Below are 25,217 nucleotides of genomic sequence, written 5' to 3'. Positions count from 1 at the left end.
TTCTGAATTCTGTCCCTTCTTCGAACTAGCAGAATAGGCTTTCTGCTTAAATCTGCCAGAATTAGTTTCTAATGTTTGCAACTAAGAACTTGACTGATGCAATAGGTCTTCTAAGGCGGTGCTCCTCAAACTTTATTGTGCTACTGAATCACCTACGCATCTTATTTAAAATGCAGATTCTGATTGAAATGCAGGTCTGCGATGGGGTGGGAAGTTTGCATTTCTCCCAGGAATTGGCAGTTATGCAGGCCTGTGGTTCACCCTTTAAGTAGGAAGGATCTGAGGAAGGAAAGGCAGCCTTAAAGAAGACAGAGTGGGCAGGAAAGAAGAAAAGGGAAAAAAAAAAAAAGGAAATATGTTTCAATGTGTTCTAGTTAAGTTAGGGCAGACCAACTAATAAACTTCAAAATGTGCAAAGGCTCCAACACAATAGAATTGCATTCTTAATCATGTAACAATACTGGACCAGTTCCAGGACACTTCATGCATTCAGGGAGTCAGATTGATTGTTGGAGAGGGGGTTGTCCGTCTTCTTCGGTTATGGCTTCCCAGGTCACCTTGGGTGTCACATCTGGATTCTACCCAGATAGAAATGGAAAAGAACATGGAGGAGTGTTCATTAGAAATGTTTGTTTCTTTTTTTAGGTTTTTTATTATAAAATAGAACACAGATATAGGAATCCACATGCTATGAACATATAGTCTATTAAATTACTATTATCCAAACACTCATAACTACTATGCAGGTCAAGAAATAGAATTCTGCCAACCTCCCTAAAACTCCTTTCTATGCTTCCTGTCTCCCTCCAAAGTAACCATTATGTTGATTTCCTTCTGTTTCTTTGTGGTTTAATCGCCCTGATGCACATAGTCAGATGATAAAATTTAGTTTTGCCCACAGTTTGGGATAGATCTCTTTAGTCTCTTAATCTATTGCATCCCTGCTCATCCCTTTCTTTTGCTTGTAATCCATCTGTTGAAGAACCCGGATGGCTTGTACTGTAAGTTTTCCACAGTTTGCATTTGGCTGATTAGATGCATGTGATGCAGTTCCATATGCTATTCTGGATTTTCTGCAAATCACTAGGGGGATCCAGAGCCTCTACCCATTTCAGGTTTGATCCCTTTGGCAACACTATAGTTGTATTTGTGCCATTTCATCAGAAGGTACATAGTGTTTGGTTGTCTTTTGTGTGTGTGTAATATTTTCAACCACTAATGTTCATTGCCTAGACTTTTTAATTCATTAAAGGTTGCAAAATGGTGGTATTCTATCATTCTGTTTTCATTTAAGTGGAGGAAGTTTATAAACAGTTTCTTCATAAAGAATTTCAGTTTATATAGGAAAGACGAGATATAGTCTTGATTCTTTCAAGAGAAATGAATTGGTTCCTTGTCATCGTCTAAAGGTGACCAGCTAATTTTTTATTTTCTTTTTTTAGTCACTATAAACTCATGTATTTAAATATATTTGATGGGTTTCAATCCACTGGATTTTTTTGTGAAGTTCAAATTGTCCAGTCTTTGGCCAAGTGGGAGGCTCCTGAGTTATTTTTACATGATCCTCAGTAGTCTTTGATAGCTCTTTGCTATCAAAGGCATAATAAGGTATTTCAGGCCTCTTGGTGTATTTGAGCCTCAAAGTACTAACCATTTCTCCAAGAAGCCCTGGTCTGTTTTAGTGGAAGACTGTGTTTCAAAATGTTCATTGTTATTGGCCTGGCCATTGTTTTTAGGCCTTTTCATTGGACAGAACTGGGAAATAGTATGTGTTTAGTTTAAAATCTTGTCTTCATATTGATATTTCTTCTTCAAATCTAGGATTATAGGGTATTTCCTAAACCTCTTCTGTATTTTATCTTCTTTCTTATACACCAATACTTATTAACAAGGACAAAGGAGATAAGAGATAAATTCTCATGACTAATTATTTGCTTTATTCTACCTTTGAACACAATAGTGTAGGAACAATAATATTCATACTACCATTATAATTAAAGTTACATAAAATGGTTAAAATATTTTTGTATATCCTCTTCCCTTTTTCTTCTCATTTTTGCAGTGTTATATTATGTCTTCATTGCCAGAGCATGTAACTACTTCGTATGATAATCTCTCTTATTCAACCATCATATATTCTTAGTTCTATCAACAAGTATTTATCTAATGCTCACTGTCAGTTTCATATTGATACTTTCTGAGTTTTTGTTTTTTTTTTAAAGATTTTATTTATTTGACAGAGAGAGACACAGCGAGAGAGGGAACACAAGCAGGGGGAGTGGGAGAGGGAGAAGCAGGCTTCCCGCAGAGCAGGGAGCCCAATGTGGGGCTCGATCCCAGGACCCTGGGATCATGACCCGAGCTGAAGGCAGACGCTTAACGACCGAGCCACCCAGGCGCCCCTTTTTTGAGTTTTTTTGATTGTTAAAGTTCCTTCTCTAACAAATTCCCTGACAAAGTCTCATGGGAACAGTATTTTCTGAGTTCTTGCACATTGATCAAATTTTGTCTGTGCCTTATATTCTTCAAAGTCAGTTTTGCTGGCTATAAAATTCTTAGCTCACATTTTCTTTCCTTGAGTATCTTAAATTATAGTATTTCATTTTCTTCTGGCATAAAGCTTTGCTATTGAAAAATCTGAAGAGCATCTAATTTTCCTTCCTTTATAAGTCATGTGTTCTATTTGCCTAAATGCACAAGAACTTCCTCTCTTGTTTATTTTTTAGAATCCAGTTATTTTGCTTGAGAATATGCATCAGTCTTCTCAGGTACATGATATGTCCTTTCAGAATGTAGTTTATATGTATATGAAAGTTTTTATGAGTTATAATGTTTAGTATTTGTTCTGTTTTCTTATTTTGATTTTCTTCTTCAGGGACCTCTGGTACCCATATATTAATTTTTTTCATCTATCTTCAATATTTGTCACTTTTTCTCAAATTTTTAAAAATCTTTTCTTTTGGATTTTATTTATTTATTTTGAAGATTTATTTATTTGAGAGATAGAGAGAGAGCAGGGGAGGGGCAGAGGGGGAGGGAGAGAGAAACCCAAGCAGAGTCTGACGTGGAGCTGGATCTCATGACCCGGAGATCATGACCTGAGCCCACGATCTGAGCAGAAACCAAGAGTCTGATGCCTAAATGACAGCATCACCCAGGCGCCCCTCTTGGATTTTAAAATGTTGTCCTTCTTTTCTCTTTCCACTTCTTTTAAGGCATTTGCTATTGTGTTTATTCATTCTTTAGCCTTTTTTTTTTTTTTAAGGATTTTTCTTTTATTTATAATTCTTTCTTAAGTTTCATGATCTAGGGGCACCTGGGTGGCTCAGTCGGTTAAGCGTCTCACTTTGGCTCAGGTCACGATCTAGGGGTCCTGGGATCGAGCCCCAGGTTGGGGGTTCCTGCTCAGTGGGGAGTCTGCTTCTCTCTCCATCTGCCCCCTTCCCCCAACCCCCTGCTCGTGCTTGCTCTCTCTCAATCTCATATGAGTAAATAAAATCTTTTAAAAATAGTTTCATGACCTCATTCTATAATATTTTCTTTTTCTAATCTATGTCTTTTTTCATATCTTATATCATTTTTTAGTGTATTTTAATTTATTTGAGATAGCAGTTTACAGTTTTATTCTGTTTTATAGGTATATGTTTTTGGCATGCTTTCAGTGTGTGTAAGGATGGTATTCTCTTCCTTTTTCTCATTTTTCTTGTAATAACTTTATATGAGTTTTGACCTTGATAATTTTAAGTTGCTCATTTTTATGTGAACTCACTCTCCTTGAAAGTTTAGAAAGAGGCTTGATGCACTTAGCTATTCTAGCTTCACAGAGCTCTCACTTCTGTTATGTTTGTGTGATGTTAAGAAATATGGTGGCTTGATTGGTGAGATAGCCTGGCTCTCTGCTCATCTCCCCCACTTCATCTGGGCCTTCTTTTTCTTTTACCTCTATTGTCCCTGTCAAGTTCAATTTTGATTATACTCCCAATAGTTTCTCCTTCATGTGGGACTCTGTCCTGGAAGATAGCCATGGCAGATCAGTTTCAAGTGTTTACTGCACTGTCCCCTTCAGACCTTCTTACTGTGGGCACTGCCACTTGCTACCTTATGATTGCAGACAAGTTATTTAATGTTTCTTAGTCCCATTTTCTTCATTTGAAAACCTGGTATAAGAATAGTGCCTAGGGTGCCTGGGTGGCTCAGTTGGTTAAGCAACTGCCTTCGGCTTAGGTCATGATCCCAGAGTCCTGGGATCGAGTCCCACGTCGGGCTCCCTGCTCAGCAGGGAGTCTGCTTCTCCCTCTGACCCTACCCCCTCTTGGGCTCTTTCTCTCACTCTATCTCTCTCAAATAAATAAATAAAATCTTAAAAAAAAAAAAAAAAAAAGAATAGTGCCTATTTGGGGCACTTGGGTGGCTCAGTCGTTAAGCGTCTGCCTTTGGCTCAGGTCATGATCCCAGGGTCCTGGGATCGAGCCCCGCATTGGGCTCCCTGCTCAGTGGGAAGTCTACTTCTCCCTTTCCACTCCCCCTGCTTGTGTTCCCTCTCTCACTGTGTCTCTCTCTGTCAAATAAATAAATAAAATCTTAAAAAAAAAAAAAAAAGAATAGTGCCTATTTTATGGTGTTGTTTTGGGGATTAAATGATATCATATGTAAAGATCTTACTTGAGTATCTGGTACATTGTGTGTATCTGGAATATATGAGCTCACCAATAAGCCCACATTATTCCCAAGCTGTAGTTTAACACACGCCACCAAATAAGTAGCTGACTAATGTTAACTTTGCATATATTTTTTTTATGGTGAAATATCAAGCCCCATTCAGAGGTAAACCAAACTAAGTTATATATACACACATACATACCTTATGGTAATTAACACAAAAAGGAACTGAGATTTGTTCAAAGTTTTCCTTCTGACCAATAATAAATATGTATGTATCACCCTCCCAAAAGATTTGCCTGCGTACTCCTAAGTAGGTTTACTTGTTTGGAAAACATACCCATTTTTTACCATCTTCTCTTGCATTTATTTGGGTGTTTTCTCCCTGTATACATCCTGACAATTTTGAGCAAAGCAGCCCTGAGGTGATTTTCCAGGTATGGTTTCATTTTTTTTTTTTTTTTTTCCATGCAGCTGCCCTGCTTCCCATTTTAACAATGTGGAAATGATGTGTAATTATGCATTGTTAGATATTTGGGTATGTTTATTTTTACTTACCTTGAAGAATAACTCTAAGTACTTCTTTCTGGAGCACTGCAACTATATCATCATAGCACTTTGAGATTATGAGAGGTTTCATGTTTCTACCTCCATCAGATTCCAACAATGGATGTAGAAAGGGCAGTCTACTGCAAAAAGGTGAGGTTTTAGGCATGACTTCAAGGCCCATCTCATCATCTAAAGCTGTCCGTACTTGCTGGTTGATGCCTAGATTTCTCCTTTTTCTAAAGAGCCTTGAACTGAGTCCTGTGTCCTTGAGATGTATCGTGATTCAAAACTTCCTGGAGGGAGACATTTGAGTCAATGAAGGAGGAAAATAGACTTTTGATAGGAGAGCGCCTATAATGTATTAAGCTACAGGCCATATATGTAACCTTCAAACTGACATATAATAAAGTTAATTCAGAAACATTTATCAGTCATCTCTCTTTGTTTTCCTTTGATATGATATGCACTGGGAAAATTAAAAAGAGTTGAAACATTATTTCCAGGGATAATGAGAACTGGGCATAGTTTAGAAAAATTTTTATTCTCAGGCAGTAATTTAATCCATATTGCTAAGTGTGTAACAGAGTCATAAATATACCATTCTTCTATTCCTTAATTGTGTGTGTGTTGTTTTTGTTTTTATTGCAGCTTCGGAAAGCAGTGATGGATCACATATCTGATTCTTTCTTGGAAACCAATGTCCCTTTGCTAGTTCTCATTGAGGCTGCAAAGAGTGGGAATGAGAAGGAAGTGAAGGAATATGCCCAGGTTTTCCGTGAGCATGCCAACAAGCTGGTGGAGGTAAGTCAGGAGAAGCCTGAAGAGAAGAATTTATTGTTGGGTTTAATCTCCACATATCAGTCTTGGAATTTCAGTAGATAACCCTTCTGTGGTTTTCCTGGAGAAATAAAGTCTTGGAACCTATCTTTCTTTTACCTTCTGATGCTTCTATCCCTTGCAGAAGAGGCAGGTTATCAGTATTCTCTCCTTTGTCTATCCCACAATTCTAAACATGTTCTGGAACATGTGTGCTAATTTTCCTGAACAATAGGTAGAGGCTGAGACAGGAGAGGTAGAAGAGATGCTCCAAAGTGCTGAATGCCAGCTTTGATTTGAGGGAATAGAATAAAAATTGCCAAATGGAAGTTTAAACACTATACCCTTCTCTTCTTCCTTATCCCCCTCTCCACTCCATGTCCCTGAGCTTAGATTAGCTGGCCACATTATGAATTAGTGAAAAAAGCATCTCACTTTTCCCAAAGAGATACTGGGATTCCTGACGAAGGATCCTGGGGCAGCAGGATCAAGTTCAGAGTCCTAAGTATATTCTGTGTTTGAGAATCCTGTGGGAGTTGTTTTATAAATGCAGAATTGTGCTATGTAATATTGAAAAAATATTTATTTAAGGCAAACAAAATAAAAGTGAAATGATAATCAAGCTGCTTATATCTAGGAGCTGAAAACCAACAGCATGGCAAAGGTTGGATTTAGTGATGTGGGACTGAATAGAAACTTAGAGATGTTAAATAGGAAGTGCATGTGTGCCAGAGGAAGAGTATAGAAGGGGAAAAGATCCTGACAAATTTAGGGAATAGTTATCAGGGCCAGGCTCTGAGCACTTAAAAACAACAATAACAACAAAACTCTGGTATATCTACACTTTAATTTAGGATAAAATGAAATTACTCAAAATGACAGGCAACTTAAATACAAGCTAAGAGTAAAATAGATTATTTCTTGTTTTCTTCAGATGGCAAAATTAAATGCTGAATAAGGTCATCAAATGTGAAATCTTCTCTATTTTTCTTGGAGTGAGCGATAGGGTTGTGTTCCGATTTAATTGAGGCCTAAGCACCGACTTAGCTTGCTTTTTGGTTACTCCAGCACTGCTATTGCCTCTGGTGCCGAAGACACCAGGCCAGCAGGAAGTCCTCCATCAAGCCCAGAGGGTGCCCCTGGTCCTCTAGGACACAAGCTGAGTCATTGTCACCCATGACAGCAGTCATCAAGTTGAGTGCCCAAAACCCTAGGCCACAATAATAGAACCCTTGAACTTACCTCCATAACCCCAGTGTCTTGAGGCAACACCAGTCTGGAGCTAAAAATAGACCTACTTAATGACATCAAGGCAGTATCTTGCTCTGTCTTCACCTACAAGGCAAGCACTCCATCACTCCTCAGATTCCACCTCCATGTTCCAGTTCACTTGGCCACTGAGGAATCCAGGCTTCCCAAGATTGACCTTGGAAGCCCTGGCTACTTCCTTGTTTTAAGAAAGAGAAGTTATAAAAAGAGGAGGGGTAGAGTGGGAAGGGGAGGAGGAAGAAAAGAAGTAATGCTGAATGAATGCTACAAAAAGTTTTAAAATATTCATATGTAATAAAATGGTAGTATTAACATTGAGGTAGATCATCCCATTTATATAACTTCAATGTTTACAAGATAATTGCAGAATTTATAGAAAACATTAATTAATGGTGTGTTATAGGCATGGTGGACAGAAAAAGGGACATGTGTTTAAAGTTGTGAGATAAACATAACCTACTTCCAGTCTTGTTTGTGTTATTCTGTAATTCTGTACATAGCCTCATTTGAGTAATACTTACTTGATGCCCTGTGTAAATGTGAGCCCAAGTAGCCCTCATGTCTACTCATTCTCCCTTCTCCTGTGATAGACTCTGGACACATTTACCATATCCCCTCATCCCATCTGTAGGATTCACTGTAGGGGTATCCAGCTACTGTGAATAATCCTTGACCCTAAACTTGTGGCAGAAGCAGAAGCTCAGGTCAGCCAGAACTCCGTGTTTCAGAAAATCATTGTTTTGCTTCCCTCAGTTATTCCCTTCATTACCCCTGGGTGGTTACTGCAGCCAGCAGCATTTTGGAATGTCTTGGTGCCTAGGAGATGGAAGGACTGAGATGTGGGATTGGCCTCTGTTTGATTGGAGAGGACTGGAATCAAAAGCATTTCTGTAGCTTATGTCCTTCAAACAAGTGCTAGATTGCTGATGCATACATGTAAAAAAAAGCTGGAGCACTGGGCTGAGAGTCACCAGTTTTCTCATTTTGAAAGTACTTGTATAGAAGTAGGCATCTTTCTGGGCCTTAGTGTTTGTGTCTGTAATGTGAAAAATTTGGTTAATATATTGATTTTATATCCATTGACCTTGAAAATTCACCTACTAATTCCAGAAGTTTGTTTCTTTTTGGATGTTCTATATATATAATCGTGCTGCCTGCAAATTATGACTGTTGTAGTTCTTCTTTTCCAATTCTTTTACCTTGTTTTTTCCCCTTTCATTCTTACACTAGCAAGGACCGTCGTTACAATATTGTGGAAATTGATGTTTTTGTTACTTCTAGATCTCCATGAGAACATTTTGATGTTACCATTAATTCTATCGTTGTTATAGACTTCTTACAGATATTTTTATTTGCTTAATTTAGTTCTCTCTTATTACTCATTCACTAAGAGTATAGAATTGTTTCAAACAAGTTTTCTGAACATTTTGAGACACTTACATGTTTTTTGTCTCCTTTAATCTCCTTCAGAAGGGTTGGTGTCTAAATTATGCTTTCCTTCAAAAAATGAGTAGGAAATTGTTCTTTCTTTTTAGTTTTTGGAAATGAATAAGATTGCCATTACTTATTATTATTTCTTTTTAATATTTGGAGGAATTCACTGATACAGCAACTTAAGCATAGGTGTTTATGTGAGGAAAGGTTTACAAATTGCACATTCAGTTATTTTTACTAAACATAAGACTATTTAACTTTTCTATTTCTTTTTGGGTCAGCTTTCATAAGTTGTATTCTAGGAATTTGTTATTTTTATTTAATTTTCTAATTGTTTGACATAAAATTATCCATAATATTCTCCTTTTAAAAATAATCTGTATCTGCATTATTACTTAAAATTTTTTTTACTCCTTATAGTGCTAATTGGTACCTTCTCTCTTTTTTCTCAATTACTTTTTTTTTTAAGATTTTATTTATTTATTTGACAGAGAGAGAGAGAGAGAGAGCTAGAGAGGGAACACAAGCAAGGGGAGAGGGAGAGGGAAAAGCAGACTCCCCGCTGAGCAGAGAGCCTGATGTGGGACTCCATCCCAGGACCCTGGGATCATGACCTGAGCCAAAGGCAGATGCTTAACCAACTGAGCCACCCAGGCACCCCTTGATTACTTTTGCAAGAGGTTTATCAATTTAATAATATTTTCTATAACACAGCTTTAAAGTTTGCAGATTTTATTTTCTATTTTATCTATTTATGCTGTTATCTTTATATTTTTTCTGCTTTCTTTTGGTATATCTTACTGTTTTTCTAACTTTCTAAAATAAATAATCACATCATTGATTTTTAGCCTTCTTATTTTAGTAATATATGCATTTAAGGCTTAATTTTTCCCTAAGCTATGCTTTTATCTGGTTATTTTCTATTGACCTAGTTTTCAGCTCACTCATCCTGCTTCCATCTGTGTCCAATATGCTTGAAACTGATCTATTGGATTCAATTATTTTTTAAATTTCTAGTTAACTTTTTTTCATTGATTCCAGTTCTCTAGTAAATTCATTATTAGGTCCTCTCTTTTAAAGAGATATGTTAATCATAGTTATTTTTAAAGTCTAAGTCAAAGAACTCCAATATTTGGGTCAGTTTTGTTTTTGTTTTGTGGTTGCCCCAGAGGGGACAACTCTTCCCCAGCCACACACAAAAAATGGCTTGTATTTTGAGACTGATGATGCAGCACACTATGAATAGGGTGGGAGCAGGTTTATTAGTCACAAAAAAGGACTTTTGAGGAAGAGCAGAGCAGGCACCCAGGCTAGTCCATAGTAGCTTCAGCACAAAGAAGAAAAAGTGGTTTTGTTTTTTATCATGTTAGGGAGGTGGATTGGGGTTGAGACCTCTGTGTCTGAGCTAGGGTTTGAATGGTTCAAACTTCCCTACTGGCATCGAAAAAAAGGTGGGCTTTCTTAGCTGCTTGCCCAGTTGTGGGGCAAAATAGAAAGGGGGAAGGCTGGGGCTTAAAAGCTGTCAGCCATCAAACATTCAAAATGGAGTAAAAATCTTCATTATGATCCACCCCTGATATTTGACTGATGACTGGAATGTGCCATGTTTCATTTAATTGAATTTGAATTAGTTTAAGTAAGCTATTGTGGAGCTCTGTAAGGCTTCCAAAATGGAGACATATTTTATTATGGCATCTGTTTTTATTACTTGATTTTTACCTTGATTATGGATTTTTTTATATGTCAGCTAATTTTTTATTAAATGGCCAAAATTTGTATGGAAAAGTATAAAGAAAGGGTCTGTGTTGGAATCTGTTTGGGCTGCTATAAGAAAATACCACAGACTGAGTGGTTTATAAACAACAGAAATTTATTTCTCACAGTTCTGGAGGCTGGGAGGTCCAAGATCAAGGCACCAGAATGGGTGAATTCTGGTGAAGGCCCTCTTCCTGGTTGATAGCCGGTGCCTTCTCACTGTTTCCTTACATAGTAGAAGGTGTAAGGGATCTCTGTGGAGTCTCTTTTGTAAGAACGTTAATCCCATTCATGAGGTCACCATCCTTATGACCTTAGAGCCTCCATGGCTCCACCTCCTGGTACCGTCATATTGGATATTAGGATTTCAACATAGGAATTTTGGAGGACAGACACCAACATTCAGACTATAGTCTGGATAGTGTTTTCTCTTTCCAGAAAGGATTCACTATTCTCTAAAGGGCAGAGATGTGATGAGCTGTTGAATCACTAAATTATACACTTGAAACTAATATTATACTGTATGTTAACTAACTGGAATTTAAGTAAAAATTAAAAAATTAAAAAAATAAAATAAAATAAAAGGCAGCAGAGAGACCATTTCAATCCAAAGACTGAAGTGACTTGAGGCTAGTCTGTAGTCTTTGTCTTTCTTTTACCCTAGTCCTATGGAATAGTCTTCCAGGAGTACAACCAGAGGACTGGATGTGTTACTAAGTATATCACCTTATTTATGAAGCAGTTTCTTCAGTTTTTGTTTTCCCACCATCATAATATGGTTGAAAATTTTATTTTTCTTTTTGGATTCTTTTAATTTGCTTTTTTTTCCCCTCCCAAAGAGGGGCAGAGAGTGGGGGAGGGGCAGAGAGGGAGAGAATCTTAAGTAGGCTCCACATCCAGCTCAGAGCCTACACAGGGCTGGATCTCACAACCCTGAGATCATGATCTGAGCCAAAATCAAGAGTCAGATGCTTAACCAACTGAGCTGCCCAAGTGCCCCTAATTTGCTTCTTGACTGGTTGGTATATGTAACTTAATAGAAAAGATCTTAATAGAAAAAAAACCTGTGATCAAGTGCCAGTCTTTGAACCCCCCTTCTTCATGAGACCTTTGCTTCCTTGGCTGTCCCAGACTCCAGTTTTTGCCTCTCCAGTCCTATGAGATTGTTGGAAACTCTAAATAATTCTCTTCTCAGCAGCTACCTTCTATCTGGTGTCTCAGTTTCTCTGTCAACACTAAGAATTAGCAAATTCCTGGGAAAAAAAAGTGAAATGCACAAAGTTAGGCTCCCCTGAATGAGCATTCCTTTTGAGCTAGTCTAGATTTTGAGCCCATTGGCAGCTGTTCCATACTTTCAAAGAAATGATTTTTATTCTGCATTTCTAGTTGTACTCAGCAGGAGAGTGGGTCTCTTATTGGCTACTCCTTTGGGGCTAGAAGTAGAAATCCCCGAGAGAGCTGGTTAGATAAGTTTGTGGGGACTTTTTTTTGTTTCATTAATATTTTTAGTCTGAGATCTCTTTTGCAATGGAAATATTGAGCTTCCATACCTTAAAGAAATATATTAATCAATAAGAACAGTTCTTATTGAATTGAAATAACGATCTTTGTTCCTCGTCCGCTTCCTGCGGTTCCTTCACTTAGTGCCTTCTTCTGCTGAACACCACCTCACAACTCTCCCAGGGCACATTGGATCCCTGTTTGAGAACTTCTGATGGAGCTCTGAGTTGCCATTAATGAAAATTATCTAAGAGTTATATATCAGATCATTTTGAATGGAGAACGAATGAATACATAAAATAATCTATGAATCAATGGTGATAATTTTAGCTCTTCAACATTTTTTTTTTAAAGATTTTATTTATTTATTTGAGAGAGAGAATGAGATAGAGAGAGAGCATGAGAGGGGGGAGGGTCAGAGGGAGAAGCAGACTCCCTGCTGAGCAGGGAGCCCGAAGCGGGACTCGATCCCGGGACTCCAGGATCATGACCTGAGCTGAAGGCAGTCGCTTAACCAACTGAGCCACCCAGGTGCCCTCTTCAACATTTTTTTTGGTTATTGAGTTTCATGATCGTATATTCAATTTTCCATCAATTTTTATGTTTTTTTTTTTCTCATATTTGTGGGCCAATTTCTCCCAGTTTGGTATTTGCTGTTCACAGAGATTGATGTGATGAAGTGAATGGAGGGTGTCACAACCTATAACACAATGTTGTAGTCCTTAGAAAATAGCAAAATATGAATCAGAAAAAAATTAATTTGGCTTTTCGTGATTGCCTTAACAAGTAAAATTGTATGGTTTTCTTCCCCACAGTGTTGGTACCATTTAATAAAGACTAAGTGAACTTACACAAGGGTTTGTTGATTAAGAGAATTTAACAGTTCTGCTATGAGGCTTTATGGTCTATAGTATCAGCCACTATAGGAAGTATCACCAGTAGAAATGAATTTTTTTTAATGTAGCTATTTTCCCTCATCTCCAGAGGCCAGCTAAATCATCCCCTCTGAGGTTTAGCTAAGGGCTTCAAGGCAGAGCTGACTCAGGGTGTGTGGAGCTGATCAGAGGATACCTGTTGTACCTCCTTTCCAAGGCTTTTGGAGAAAGGGAATGCAAAGTATGGCAACTTAGTACCAAAGTAATGTGGTCTGAGTAGGGGTGGCAAAGGAAGGCAAAATAAGCATTGTTGCAAAGGAAATAAAAACTAACCTGGAAAATGAGATGCAGAATCAATACAGCTGTTTTCAGACCTTCCAAACTGGTTTTATCCTTTCCATTGCTTTCTTAGTCAGTGCTCCTCTTTTCTTTCTCCTCCTACATCTCGACCATAAGCACCAAAAGATACGTATGCAAGCTACACATGCTATTGTCTGATGGACTGCAGTGTCCTCCTGGCAGCCCTCTCTCATCTGCCTGGCCCTCCTTCCCTCCCTTCTGCACACAGCAGCAGCCAGGGTGAACTTCTAAAAATGTAAATCAATCGTTCAGTGTCCCTGCCTGAGACCATTCAGAGGCTTCCTATTGTTCTCAGGCAAAAGACCAACCTATTCAAGAACTGTGCAAGGCTTGCATGATTTGGCCCCTCCTTCAGTCTCCAGGCTAATCTTCCTGTCCTCCCCCACTTCCCACAACGTATCAGCCTGACACAAGCCATCTTCCACTTGTCAGGAGTGCCGTGCTCCCTCGCCCCACCCCACCAGGTCTGCCCTTGTGTTGTCTCTTTCCTGACAGACCCCCCCATCCCACCTCTTCCTCTCATTTCTAATCATTGTTCAACTTTAAGCTGGAATATTATGTCCCTAAAAGGGATCAGTTCCCTGTGTTTTTCGCTCTTGTGGAAACTTACTTTTGGTTTGCACACATCCAGCTCTACGACTCTATGATATTTCTCCAGCTAGATTAGTGATTCGTTTAGGAAGAGGCCATGTCAAATGGTTTCCTAACTACACTGCAGCATGTGGCTGAGCGGCTAGCATATAGCAGGTATTCAATAAACAGATGTTGCCTGAAGAATGAATAAAATAATAAATGCAGCCAGGGATACTGCCAACTTTTTGGCTCCCGAGGTAATATATTTTAATAGCACGGCTGCAGGTCCCTACACAGGTGCCTCTGGGCTTACTAAAGAGGCATTGTGCTTATTTAATTCCCTAATTAACTACAAAGGAGGAATTTCAAATCTAAGGACTAATGTGGAGACCTCCCATTTCTACTGAGGAGAAAGGCCTTGCTCTTTGCAGGCATGGGAGAAGTTGAACGGACTCCGTCATGATGCTCCTGAGGTCGGGCCCCTCACTCTGCTGTCATTTCTCTCCTGCCCCCGCCTCACAAGCATGCAGTTGTCCTGATCCTTGGTTACCGAGGATGTGGGACAGGGAGCTGGTTCTGGCACAGTAAAGCACATGATTGAGGCCATAACAGTGATGAGTTAGACAAGGGAATCTCAAGTCTCTGCTTCGTCCTCTTAGTTACATCTGATGGCATCATGCCATGCAGGGCGAGATTTGTATCTGTAGCAAGTGGAAGGTTTGAAAATAGGGACAAACCCTAATATCAATGTGATCGTCAGTAAAGCACAGACTGCCTCTGTTTCAGCCTTGAGTAAATTGTTTTTCTCAATCAACCTTTCCACTTCATCCAGAAAAACTCATTCAGCAACAAATGTACTGAGTGGCCACCGTGTGCTGACAGTTGCTGGCAATATAACCATGAACAAGCCAGCTAAACTTCCTGCTCTCATGGGGCATATGTTCTTCTGGCGAAGACGGAACAAATGAGATAAATGTACAATAAGGAAGGTGGAACTAAGTGCTGAAGATCAAAATAAAACAGAGCAGTGGGACAGAGAATGATGAAGGAGGGCATGTGTGGGCAGAAGAGGCTTGTCTTCTAAGATGACTACTAAGCAGGGACCTGAAGGAAGTGGAAGAACATTCCAGAATGTGGGAATAGAAAGAACCAAGACCCCCAAGGCGGCAGTGTGCTTGGCATGTTTGATCAAGAACAAAGAGACCAGTGTGCTTGCAGCTCAGAGGGAGAGGAGATATTTCAGAGATGAGATTGAGGGCTGGGTGTAAAGACTGTATTTTGCTCAGATATTTTAATCTATTGAAGGCTTTGAACAAAGACATGACATGATCTGACTTCCATTTTGAGAATTACTGTGCTGCTATCTGGGAAATATACAGCAGAGTGACAAAAGTAGAAGGGAGAATAGATAAAAGGATCTAATCATCCAGCGAGGGATTGGTGCTCTGACTAGAGGAGAGACAGTGGAGGTGTGGGCAGAAGTGCTTAGATTTGGGTTACATTTCCAAGGTTGAGCCAATGTATTCGATGTTAGGCTGTGAGACAGACAGGAGTCTGGGATGACCTTTGGACATGCTGCAGCAGTGAAATCACCTGGAACTCTTAAAAAACATAGCCTACACTCTCAGACTGGTTCTTGATTGGCTCTGCCTGCAGCTTCTTGACGGGTGTGATCCTGAAAACCCTACACAAATATCTTGGGTTTTAATAAATACAGTAGAGCTTTGCAAATTATAGGGTCTTGACTCAAACTGTGAACCAAAAAGAAAATCAAGAAAAGCTGCATCAGAAACTACATTGATGGAACTGGGTCTCCATGCTTTTTTAAAAGTACAAACTGAATATTATCTTTTTCTCAATGCTGCCCTCCCCAATCCAATTAGTACATTTGAACTGAATTAGTGGAATTTCTCAAATAATTGAGCCATAACAAATCTGCAAATCATAATATTTTATAAAGAGCTATTTTGTTCAGCTTAAGCACATATTAAACTTAACAGTATTTTTTTCTGTCTTTGAAGATGTTCATAGTCCAATTCCATCACTCTTCAAATTCCCTGATTCCTAAACTCTCCCATATTATATAATTTTTCCTATAGCACACAATAAAGCATTACCAAAAAGTTCAAGCATTCATCTTAAACTCCTAGTAATTATTTAAATATAGGGCTAAGGTTCTTTGTAAGCTCTCATTACCTTATTTAATGCTTTTGACAACCTAATGAAGTAGCTGTTATTTTTCCACTCCATTTTACAGATGAGAAAACTGAGGTTTCAAGAAGCTTCATAACTTACCCAATGTCATACAGATAGAGGCAGAATTCCTGCACCAGTCCAGGTATCCCAGACTCCAGAGACCATGCAGTTAACCACTGCAACACTGCCCCCAGGCTCTTGTCCAAAGTGTACATACAGATTAGAGTCCAATCCTTCATGTAAGTAGTTAGTACAGTGCCTGGCCCCAAAGTAATTGCTTGGAAATGTTAGCTTCTTCTGTACAGGTTCCATATCTCTCTAGTCACATTTCAGAGAGGAGCCATACTTGACCGCACACGGCCCTGGGGGTAACACATATTACTGTGAGTGAAGGCCTATACACCCTAGTGTGGTAGATCATCCAAGCTGCTTTTTGGTACTGGTATTTGGCATAAGTTAATCTTACTTACTAGCTTCATGAATCTTCATCTCCACAGCCTACATCATTTATGCCTGCTCAAATTACTAAATGCCATGGACTTTCAAGGTTGCTTGCAAATCATAGATTCTAAAGACTTTAAATATTTCATGTCAAAGGTCTACTGCATTGCTTGAGTTAACTACCGCACATAATGTAAACACTTCCAGGTTACATTTCAGTCTTTACGACATAGTCAATATGCAAAGTGCGAGGCCATTTTTTGAGGTCAATTCTTTTTCAGATGTAAGATGGACTGTTAATTTCCACAAAAACTTGGTTTCCTGGCATCTGGATAAAACCTTGTCCCACCATGACCTACCCCCAAAATTCATCCAAAAGGTGAGTTAAGTACACTTAGAAGAAACATCCAGAAAAGAGAGGCCAGTTAACTATGTTGCCCATACCTAAGGAGACGAGGAAAGATAATCAACACTTAGCTTCTCTATGCCAGATATTGTTGTAATTTCCACATATTATCTCTCTTAGTCCTCTTAACAAGTAGATGCTTTAATCATCAATATCATAGTTTTGCAGATTAGAAAACTGAGGCCCAAGGAGACTAAAAGCAGCCTGACCAAAGTCACCCAAATCACCAGCTGATGAGTAAGTGACAAAGACAGAATTCCCTCCTCCCACCCCTCTCTCTCTCCTTTTCTGTACATGTATATATATATTTTTAATAGTTATTAGCCTTTTACATTTATTAACAGTTTGTCCTCACCATAATAAAATCTTAACCCAGCACTATATTAATATTCTTTTAGTCTACTCTCTGAAGTTGAGAAAGAGTAGTATTATTGTGAATTAGGAAGATTCTGAAGAACCTGGGGTCTGGGCTATGATTGTGGTGTTGCCGGATCAGACTTTGGAGGGTGACATTCAGTGTCACTGCTGCAGGTGGGTAGGAGATATTTGGTCTTTTGTTCTACTAAATAATGAGTTTTATTGTTTCATCATCCGTGTAGGGAGTGACTGTTCTCTGTATATGTGTGTGTGTGTGTGTGTGTGTGTGTGTTTTCTCTGTAGTTATGTTTTCTGCAACTGTTTAAGGTATGTATATTTAGTCCAGTTAACTCAGAGACTTTGCTGTGTAGTATAACCTTACATTATTAAGGTCAGACCCCATCAGTGCAAAAAATGAAAAATTGAGCCCCATTAAAAATGATGTTTTTTTTTTAATACCAAGAAGTTTTTAATTGCCCAGGAAAAAAACACTTCGATGCTCATGTGTTCAGTCTTTGTTAGCTCTAAGGGCTTTTTGTATCACAAAGCCCCCTGGCCAGCCTGGAGCCATAGTTTGAGAGGGATGATATGTTGGAGCATTGCTCTTTTGAACTAAAAACAAGTTTTCAGATTACCATTACTCCATTAGCTTTAGAAGGTGTGGAGTTTAACTTTACAGAGCCCTGTGGCCAGCCTGAGGCTCAGCATATATGTAATTTCAACCCTTACCTTAAAAATCAACTCTGGGTGCTTTGCATCTGATGACTGGGATTTCTCTGACGGTGTAATGATCTACCCTATGGCTGTGAGAATGATAAAATTACTATAATCCTCTGACCCTCATACTTTGCATCTGGCACCTCATCATTTAGGTCCTATCCATCTCTGACATTCTGTATTCTAAGGACCTTTCGTGATTTCAGATTCTAGGAAAAGGAAAGACCCAAATAATTGTCCTGTTCTAGAATGCATTTGTAGTTGAAACTGAAATTTGGGGACTACAAGAAGAACATGTCACTACAATAGTTTACTGGTGCCCTCTTGACTCAAGTAGATATACAACTGAAAAAGCTTGGGGTGTAGTTGGTGGCTAAGCTGTCTTGGAGCATAAAGTAACCAAAAATATGGATTCCATCACTACTTATCATACTCCCATGGCTTTTATCTGTGACCGACCCAGTGTCTGAAAGATAGGTTTGAATGGCTGTTAATCAACTTGGTGATTATATAGGCGGGAACCAAAGAGAGGATAGAGGTCAATGCCTGCCACAGAGAAAAATCTTCATATTAGCTAAATTGTTTATGAGATAATTTATTTATATGAATTAAAAGCTTGCATTTTTTCTCTTTTTCTGCAGGCTTATTAGTGCCTGCTGGTGAAAGCCAATAGTCGTGAATGGTGCCAAGGAACAGCAGGTGGTTTGGCATTCTATAGCATATCCCACTCCAATCCCCAAAAAGTATTCTCTGCCCCTCAGAGCCACTCCATCATGTATGAGTGTGTGGGTATGTATATTAGACACAGACACCCATTCTTTGATCTAAAGAACAAATATTTTTTTCAATCATATGTAAGATACAATATGAGCCTCTTTAGGGAAAAAAAAAAAAGACGTTTTAATTGACCTTTAATACAAAATCAAAGTAAAAACTGCCTATAATACAAATGCACCTTCCAGAAATTTGCCCACTGCCATTTCCAACCAGATTGCTGCCCTCCTATTCAGACATTCTATGCCATAGAGTGTGAATTTCACATATCCAAGGTACCTGGGAATTGAGTCAATATTTTCATATGCCAGTTGCCACCAAAATATAGTTTCTTACTTAGACTGACAAGTTGCTCTTTTCTATGCTAAAACAATAGGAGCCCATGATTTATCATTCCTAAATGTTTTCTTGGAAGACTGAAAACACAAACATATTTTTCCAAATCTCTAAAATGTCCTGAGTGAATGATTCCCTTACCAGGTTTATGTGGAAGGATCCAAGGCATCAGTCCCACCAGCTTCCCTCACACACCCACGTAGTTTTTATTTTTTTGTTTTCTTATTTTAAATTTTCTAAAAACGTTGGTTTGTAACTTAATTTCAAAACACAAGATGCTTTGATGTTGAAGCCTATAATGTATGGGCAAAAATGCACTTCAGACTGCCTGTATGAGGAATGGCGTTGCAGATTTTCTGTAAAATGTTATGACAGTCTCCATGTGGAGACAGAAGCTTGGAGGTTGTTAACTGCAGTGGGGCAGCAGAATTTCCTGTGGATCAGTAGTTTTGCAAGCTAAAAATAGGCAGTGATTTGACCGATCTCACTGTAACACCCAGCTCAGGAGGCTGCTTTGATCCCATAGTCAAGTAGCTCAAAAAGTCAAGTCTTTTCAAGTAGGCACCTTCAAGTATCTGTTACATGGAGCTTAAAAACAACAACAACAACAACAACAACACCCAAATTTGCAATTTACATTCAAATTGGTATACTTTTCAGGTGCCCAAAGACTCCTGGCAGGTCTTTGTCCCCATCAGAGGACCGCTAACATCTTAGCCTTATACCCATCTGGGGAAGAAGCTCGGGTGGGCCCCTTCCTGCCCCCTGTGGAGGGTGAATCATTCCTGCCCGGGTAAAGTACAGAGTTGACAAAGACATTGCCAGACTCTCATTGAAGGGGCAGTCAGGGATTGAGGACAGGTCCCATTCTTTTTTTTTTTTTTTTTAAAGATTTTATTTATTTATCTGAGAATGAGAGAGAGAACACGAGAGGAGAGAGGGTCAGAAGCAGAAGCAGACTCCCCGCCAAGCAGGGAGCCAGATGCGGGACTAGATCCTGGGACTGAGCCGAAAGCAGTCCCCCAACCAACTGAGCCACCCAGGCACCCCGACAGGTCCCGTTCTTGCAGAGGAAACTGGAAATACAGTTAGGAACAGTGCAAGAGGTGTGGTTCACGCTGCCATGGCAAGGTCAGAAGCTCAGGGAGGCAGGAGAAGGAAGACTGAAGGGTTTGTACTGGTGGAAATTGGGAAGGGGAAGGTTTAATGGGCAGGAAGGCAGGGAATCTGGTTGCCTCCACTAACTGCTCTACCTGACACAGCTCAGAATCATAATCACAAGTTGGAATCTTGCTATTTCTTTGCCCTTGAATTTTGCCTTCAGGACCATTTCCCCCTCTCATTGATTTCATACACTCTGTTTGACCTCTGTTATTTATCCCCATGGTCCTTCTATCACCATAAATCCTTTAAGTAGGCATCAAATATATCTGTAGGTTTTAGTGCCTTGTATATCTACAGATACTGGTTATATTATTGCCCATTACTTCCCCTGATTATTTATTTATTTTTTTTTTTTTGAGGGAGGGAGGGAGAAACCTAATATCCAGTGAATTCTCTTTGTTTGATTTTTGCCTGGAATTTTGAGAGTAACAATTGCTTTTCTCAAAATGAAAACAATTCAGCCTTTGTCCCAGTTGCTTCACTAGAGTTTTGGAGGAAGAGCTTTTGCTCAAATACCATCAATAAATGGCTGCCGCAGAATTCTGAATAGTTTCTCACGGTCAGAAAGTACCAATGGCATTTGTACAAGTGATTTTCTTGCCCTGAAAAGTCCAAGTATAAATCCACAAGGAGAGTATTGAAACTTATATTTCTTCAGCCTGTCTTGGAGAACTTCACTGTGAAGTGACTCTTTCCATTACAAGTTTTCCTCCAAGGAGGAAATCAGTTAAGTGAGGTTTTCATTTTCACAAAGTCGCTTGTCATTTCCTAGCCACAATAACTTATTAAGTTATCTTCCACTATAGCTTTCAAAGGACTTAACTCTTTGCTCAAAGAAATTTATGATTTTGCAGAAACTTAATGCACTAGTAGCTGTTACAGTGGTGTACTTGGGATTGCATAACATTCTGGAATAACATGTGGGTGATCATGATTTTAAAAGAGCTGATCTCCTCTGAGTGAAATTTTATACATGCATAGAGGTTATGATGATGAAAGTGTTTAATGAAGAAAATATAATTACAGTAGGGTTTCTCGACCTCTTCACTATTGACATTTTATGCTCATAAATCTTTGTTGTGAGAGGGTTTCCTGTGCATGGTAGGATGTTTAGCAGCATCCCTGGACTCTGCCCACCAGATGCCAATAGTACCTTGTCCTCTAGTTCTGACAACCAAAAATGCTACAGAAATCACCATAGATCCCCTAAGGGACAAAATAGTCCTTAGTCAAGATCACTTCTCTGTAATCTTGAAGGAAAATAAATACGTATATCATAAATGTAATTGTGTACATTTAGTGCTCCTTACCTACATTGGTTAGTTTGTAATACACGTTATTTTATCTGAATAAAATGACCAGATGACAGAAGAAATAGGTTGAAGGTCTATTTCTTAATTATAATTACCTCTGAAATCGCTGTTACTCAAAACTCTCACTAATTTCTCTCCCCATAAGTAAGTTGGTGAAAACTTGTCCCCAGATGATTTCCCTGTGATCTTTAATGTTTCCTAAACTCTCAACGCCTAAAGAATGTCTTAATAGCCTGAAATTACTTCTAGAAGGGGACACTTAACTGTTGTTCAAATAGAAACACCTCATTAGGATTCTCTCGCTGATTTCTTTTCACTAAGGCAGTTGGCTGAAACTGCGGCTCTGATGAAAAAGGACAGGTATGGGTATTAGAGGAGAAGGTAGGTAGATAATAACGTGCTCGGAGAGATGCACACAGAGAAGAATATGGGAGATAACGAGGATGACAAGGGCCACTCTCTTTCATGTCACAATAAGCTTTAGGACCAGTTATTAAATAAGACTAGGGGCAGACATCACACATGCTCAATAAACGCTTATTATTTGAGAGTTAAATTTGGGTTGGAATTCCCCAGGTTGGCCTGGTCTCAATCTGCCTTGGTTATCTTTCTGTTACTTTCTTAAAAAGGGAAAAACACTCCACAAACTCTTGTGCAATTAATAGCTTTCCTTAGTGCTCTGACATATCACAAACTTGCTATCTGAGCCTTCACTCCTGCCATTTGCTCAGGCAAATATTTGGTTATAGAAAGCAACCAAAGGAGCTGACATGATGAAAGTAATGTTTTGGGTGGTTACTTTGAATCAACTTTATTCTTTTTTCATGCTAAAATATGGATAAAGTTTCAAATGTCACAGGGTTCAACTTCCTAAAAACTATTTGCCTCCAAATTACCCTGTCAAAGACAGTCCAGAAGGGGCATAATTAGTAAGAAGTCAGTGCTTATATTTGCCAAATCTGTTTATTTAGTTGGCAATTTTTTTCCTGGCATTTATTCCAAATCTATTTGATAAAATGGACAATCCTAAGGTACAGGCACTATATTCATTTGCTAGGGCTGCCATAACAAAATACTACAACTTGAGTGGCTTAAACAACAGAAATTTATTTTCTCCCAGTTCTGGGGGCTGGAGGTCCAAGAGGAAAGTGCTGGTAGGTTTGGTTTCTCCTGAGGCTTCTCTCCTGGGCTTGCAGATGGCTACCTACTCATGTCCTCAGATGGTCTTTCCTCTGTGTGTGCACATCCCTGGTGTTTCCTTGTGTGCCTAAATTTCCTCTTCTTATAAGGACACCAGTCAGATTGGTTCAGGGCTCACTCTACCAGTAACTTAATCATTTCTTTAAGGGCCCTCTCCCCAATATAGCCACAGTCTGAGGTACTAGAGGTTATGGCTTCAACATATGAATTTGGGGGACATAATTCAGTCCATAAAAGATACCATTTGGCTTTCTTTATGAGAAAAAAGGGCAGAAATATTTACTTTCATATCTGTTTTGAAGGATTTATGCTTCAATTTTTACTTGTTGTTTAAGCCAATAATTGCATACCTCAGAGGAGAATTTTCTAGTGCTCTCAGTTATCACTAATTCTTTTTTCTCTGGCAGATATTTTTACACATCAAAAAAAAATCCTCCTTAACCTTTCCAAGCATAGAGCAAGCCTGACTGCCTTAAGAAGTTCCTCCAACACTTAAGTCTGATTCGGGCTCTGGTAGTCAGTCATGATATTCTTGGTATTCTTCATACTGTCCATTTCTTATGTATTAGAGAGAGACTCATGTGAGGTCTTCACTCTGCTGTAATTTATTCGCCAACATCTGTATTTTTCCTCTCAGGATTCATCACTAACTGCTAACCCATGAAGCCACTATGTGCTTCCCCCTGCCATCACACACTTCTTACCCATCCATGTTAAGGTACTCAACTTGCAATCTGAGAGATCTCCTCTGAAGGTATGTTCTAAACAGCTACAAACCCACACAAGACCCTGCTAGCTGAAAGGGCTCACAGAGGGGTGAAGGGTGGGTATTGCACTGACCACTGCTTCCTGTCCTCCGTCTGGGAGTATCACTTCCTAGCCTGAGCATCTGCCATTCTCTGATCCAGCCTGTTGCCACTGCTGCTTGAGGTGTATATATATATATATAATCCTTTTCTGCTTTTGATAATAAAATATTCACTAAAAATTATATGAGTGAACACAGTAGGGGTGGGAAGTGAGGACAATAATGATATTGAATATATCATGCAATTATGAGCTAGATTCCAAGTCTAAATAATTCCTTGACTACTTTAGGGCCTGTTGCCAGCTTCATCAACTACAACCAGGGTATCTTATTATATCTAGTGATTTACCTTAGCAACGAAGGCAGTAAGGAAAAATTCATCATCAATTTATTTTTCTTTCTACCAAAGCATTTTAATGTTAAGATATTTGCAAAAAAGATGGAAATTATATGAATAAATGAAGCATTATATGCAGCTGTGCTTGACAATAACATCTAGTGTTTGTATGGCATTTTAATATTTTCATATTTTATATTTTTAAATATTTCAAAAACACTTTCATCAATATTCATTTGGTTCTTGGAACAGTCCAGTGAGGAAGATAAGGCAAATTGCTTTCCCAAGAGATGCCACACTACTAGTAGGTAACAGACATGTTTATATAGTCAAATTTCCACCATTCTAAATTCATTTCCATTCAGCCAGTATTAACTGAGCACCTACTATGTACCAGATACTGTTCTGAAAATGTGAGATGTGTTCGTGAACAAAACAGAAATCTCCTCCCTTGGGAAACTTAATTCTAATTGTAGAAGACAGACAATAAATGATAGACAAAATCAATATGTGACTTATTTACTAATTAGAAGGTGGCAAGTGCTATGGAAGGAGCAGATGTAGAACAGTAATGGAGATTCGGGGTGGGGGTTGCAATTTTAATTTGAATTGTCAGAAGAGGCTAAGGCGAGAAAATGACAGTTGAGCAAAGTCTGGAAAAGAATGAGTTTGGTGTTTAGTAATGTATCCACTGTGCCTTCCTTCCATTTGGACATTGGTCATATCATAATTACCCAAACAGCCTGCAAATATTTTCTTAGAAGGCTTAACAATCATAGAGTGATTAAAAAGAACAATGGGCATCAGCACTCCTAAAACATGGCAACGTGGAGCTAGGGGAAAGCCAATCCTCTTCTCCCAGAGTTCTGGTAAACAGGAAATGGCAATGTCTTTTTTTTTTGGTCCAACTTTATTGAGGAATAATTGACAAATAGAATTGACCATATTTAAAATGTACAGTGTGATGGATATACATACACATTGTGGAATGATTACCAAGATCAACATAATAAACACATCCATCACCTCACATAGTTAACTTTTTTTTTTTAGTGAGAACACTTAAAATCTACTCTCAGCAATTTTCAAGTATACAATACCATATTATTAAGTATAGTCAGCATGTTGTACATTAGATCCTCAGAACTTACCCTGTAACTGAAACTTTGTGCCCCATCTTCCCCTCCCCCCAGTCACTGGCAACCACCATTCTGTTCTCTGTTTCTATGAAATTGGCCTTTTTAGATTCCACATGTAAGTGATGCCATGTAGTTTTTGTCTTTCCCTGATTGGCTTATTTCTCTTAGTATAATATTTTCTAGTTTTATCCATGTTATTGCAAATGAGAGAATTCCCTTCTCTTTTATAGCTGAATAAC

At 38.8% G+C, this 25,217-nt stretch overlaps 1 protein-coding gene across 5 annotated transcripts in view; it reads left to right on the top strand.

Moving 5' to 3' along the window:
* CTNNA2 (catenin alpha 2) overlaps positions 1-25,217 on the top strand; it is a 1,077,601-nt gene that overhangs the window by 833,821 nt on the left and 218,563 nt on the right. For all 5 annotated transcript variants that reach the window (XM_032410576.1, XM_032410575.1, XM_032410577.1 and 2 more), the window contains exon 9: positions 5,857-6,009. In XM_032410576.1, the coding sequence (XP_032266467.1) occupies positions 5,857-6,009 (153 nt within the window). The remainder of the gene's footprint in view (positions 1-5,856; positions 6,010-25,217) is intronic.

The sequence above is a fragment of the Phoca vitulina genome, unplaced genomic scaffold (assembly GCF_004348235.1).
Source record: "Phoca vitulina isolate PV1807 unplaced genomic scaffold, GSC_HSeal_1.0 scaffold12, whole genome shotgun sequence".
NCBI classification, from domain to species: Eukaryota; Metazoa; Chordata; class Mammalia; order Carnivora; family Phocidae; genus Phoca; species Phoca vitulina.
The sequence above is the reverse complement of the archived record's forward strand: the minus strand, read 5'-3'. Positions and strand labels throughout refer to the sequence as shown.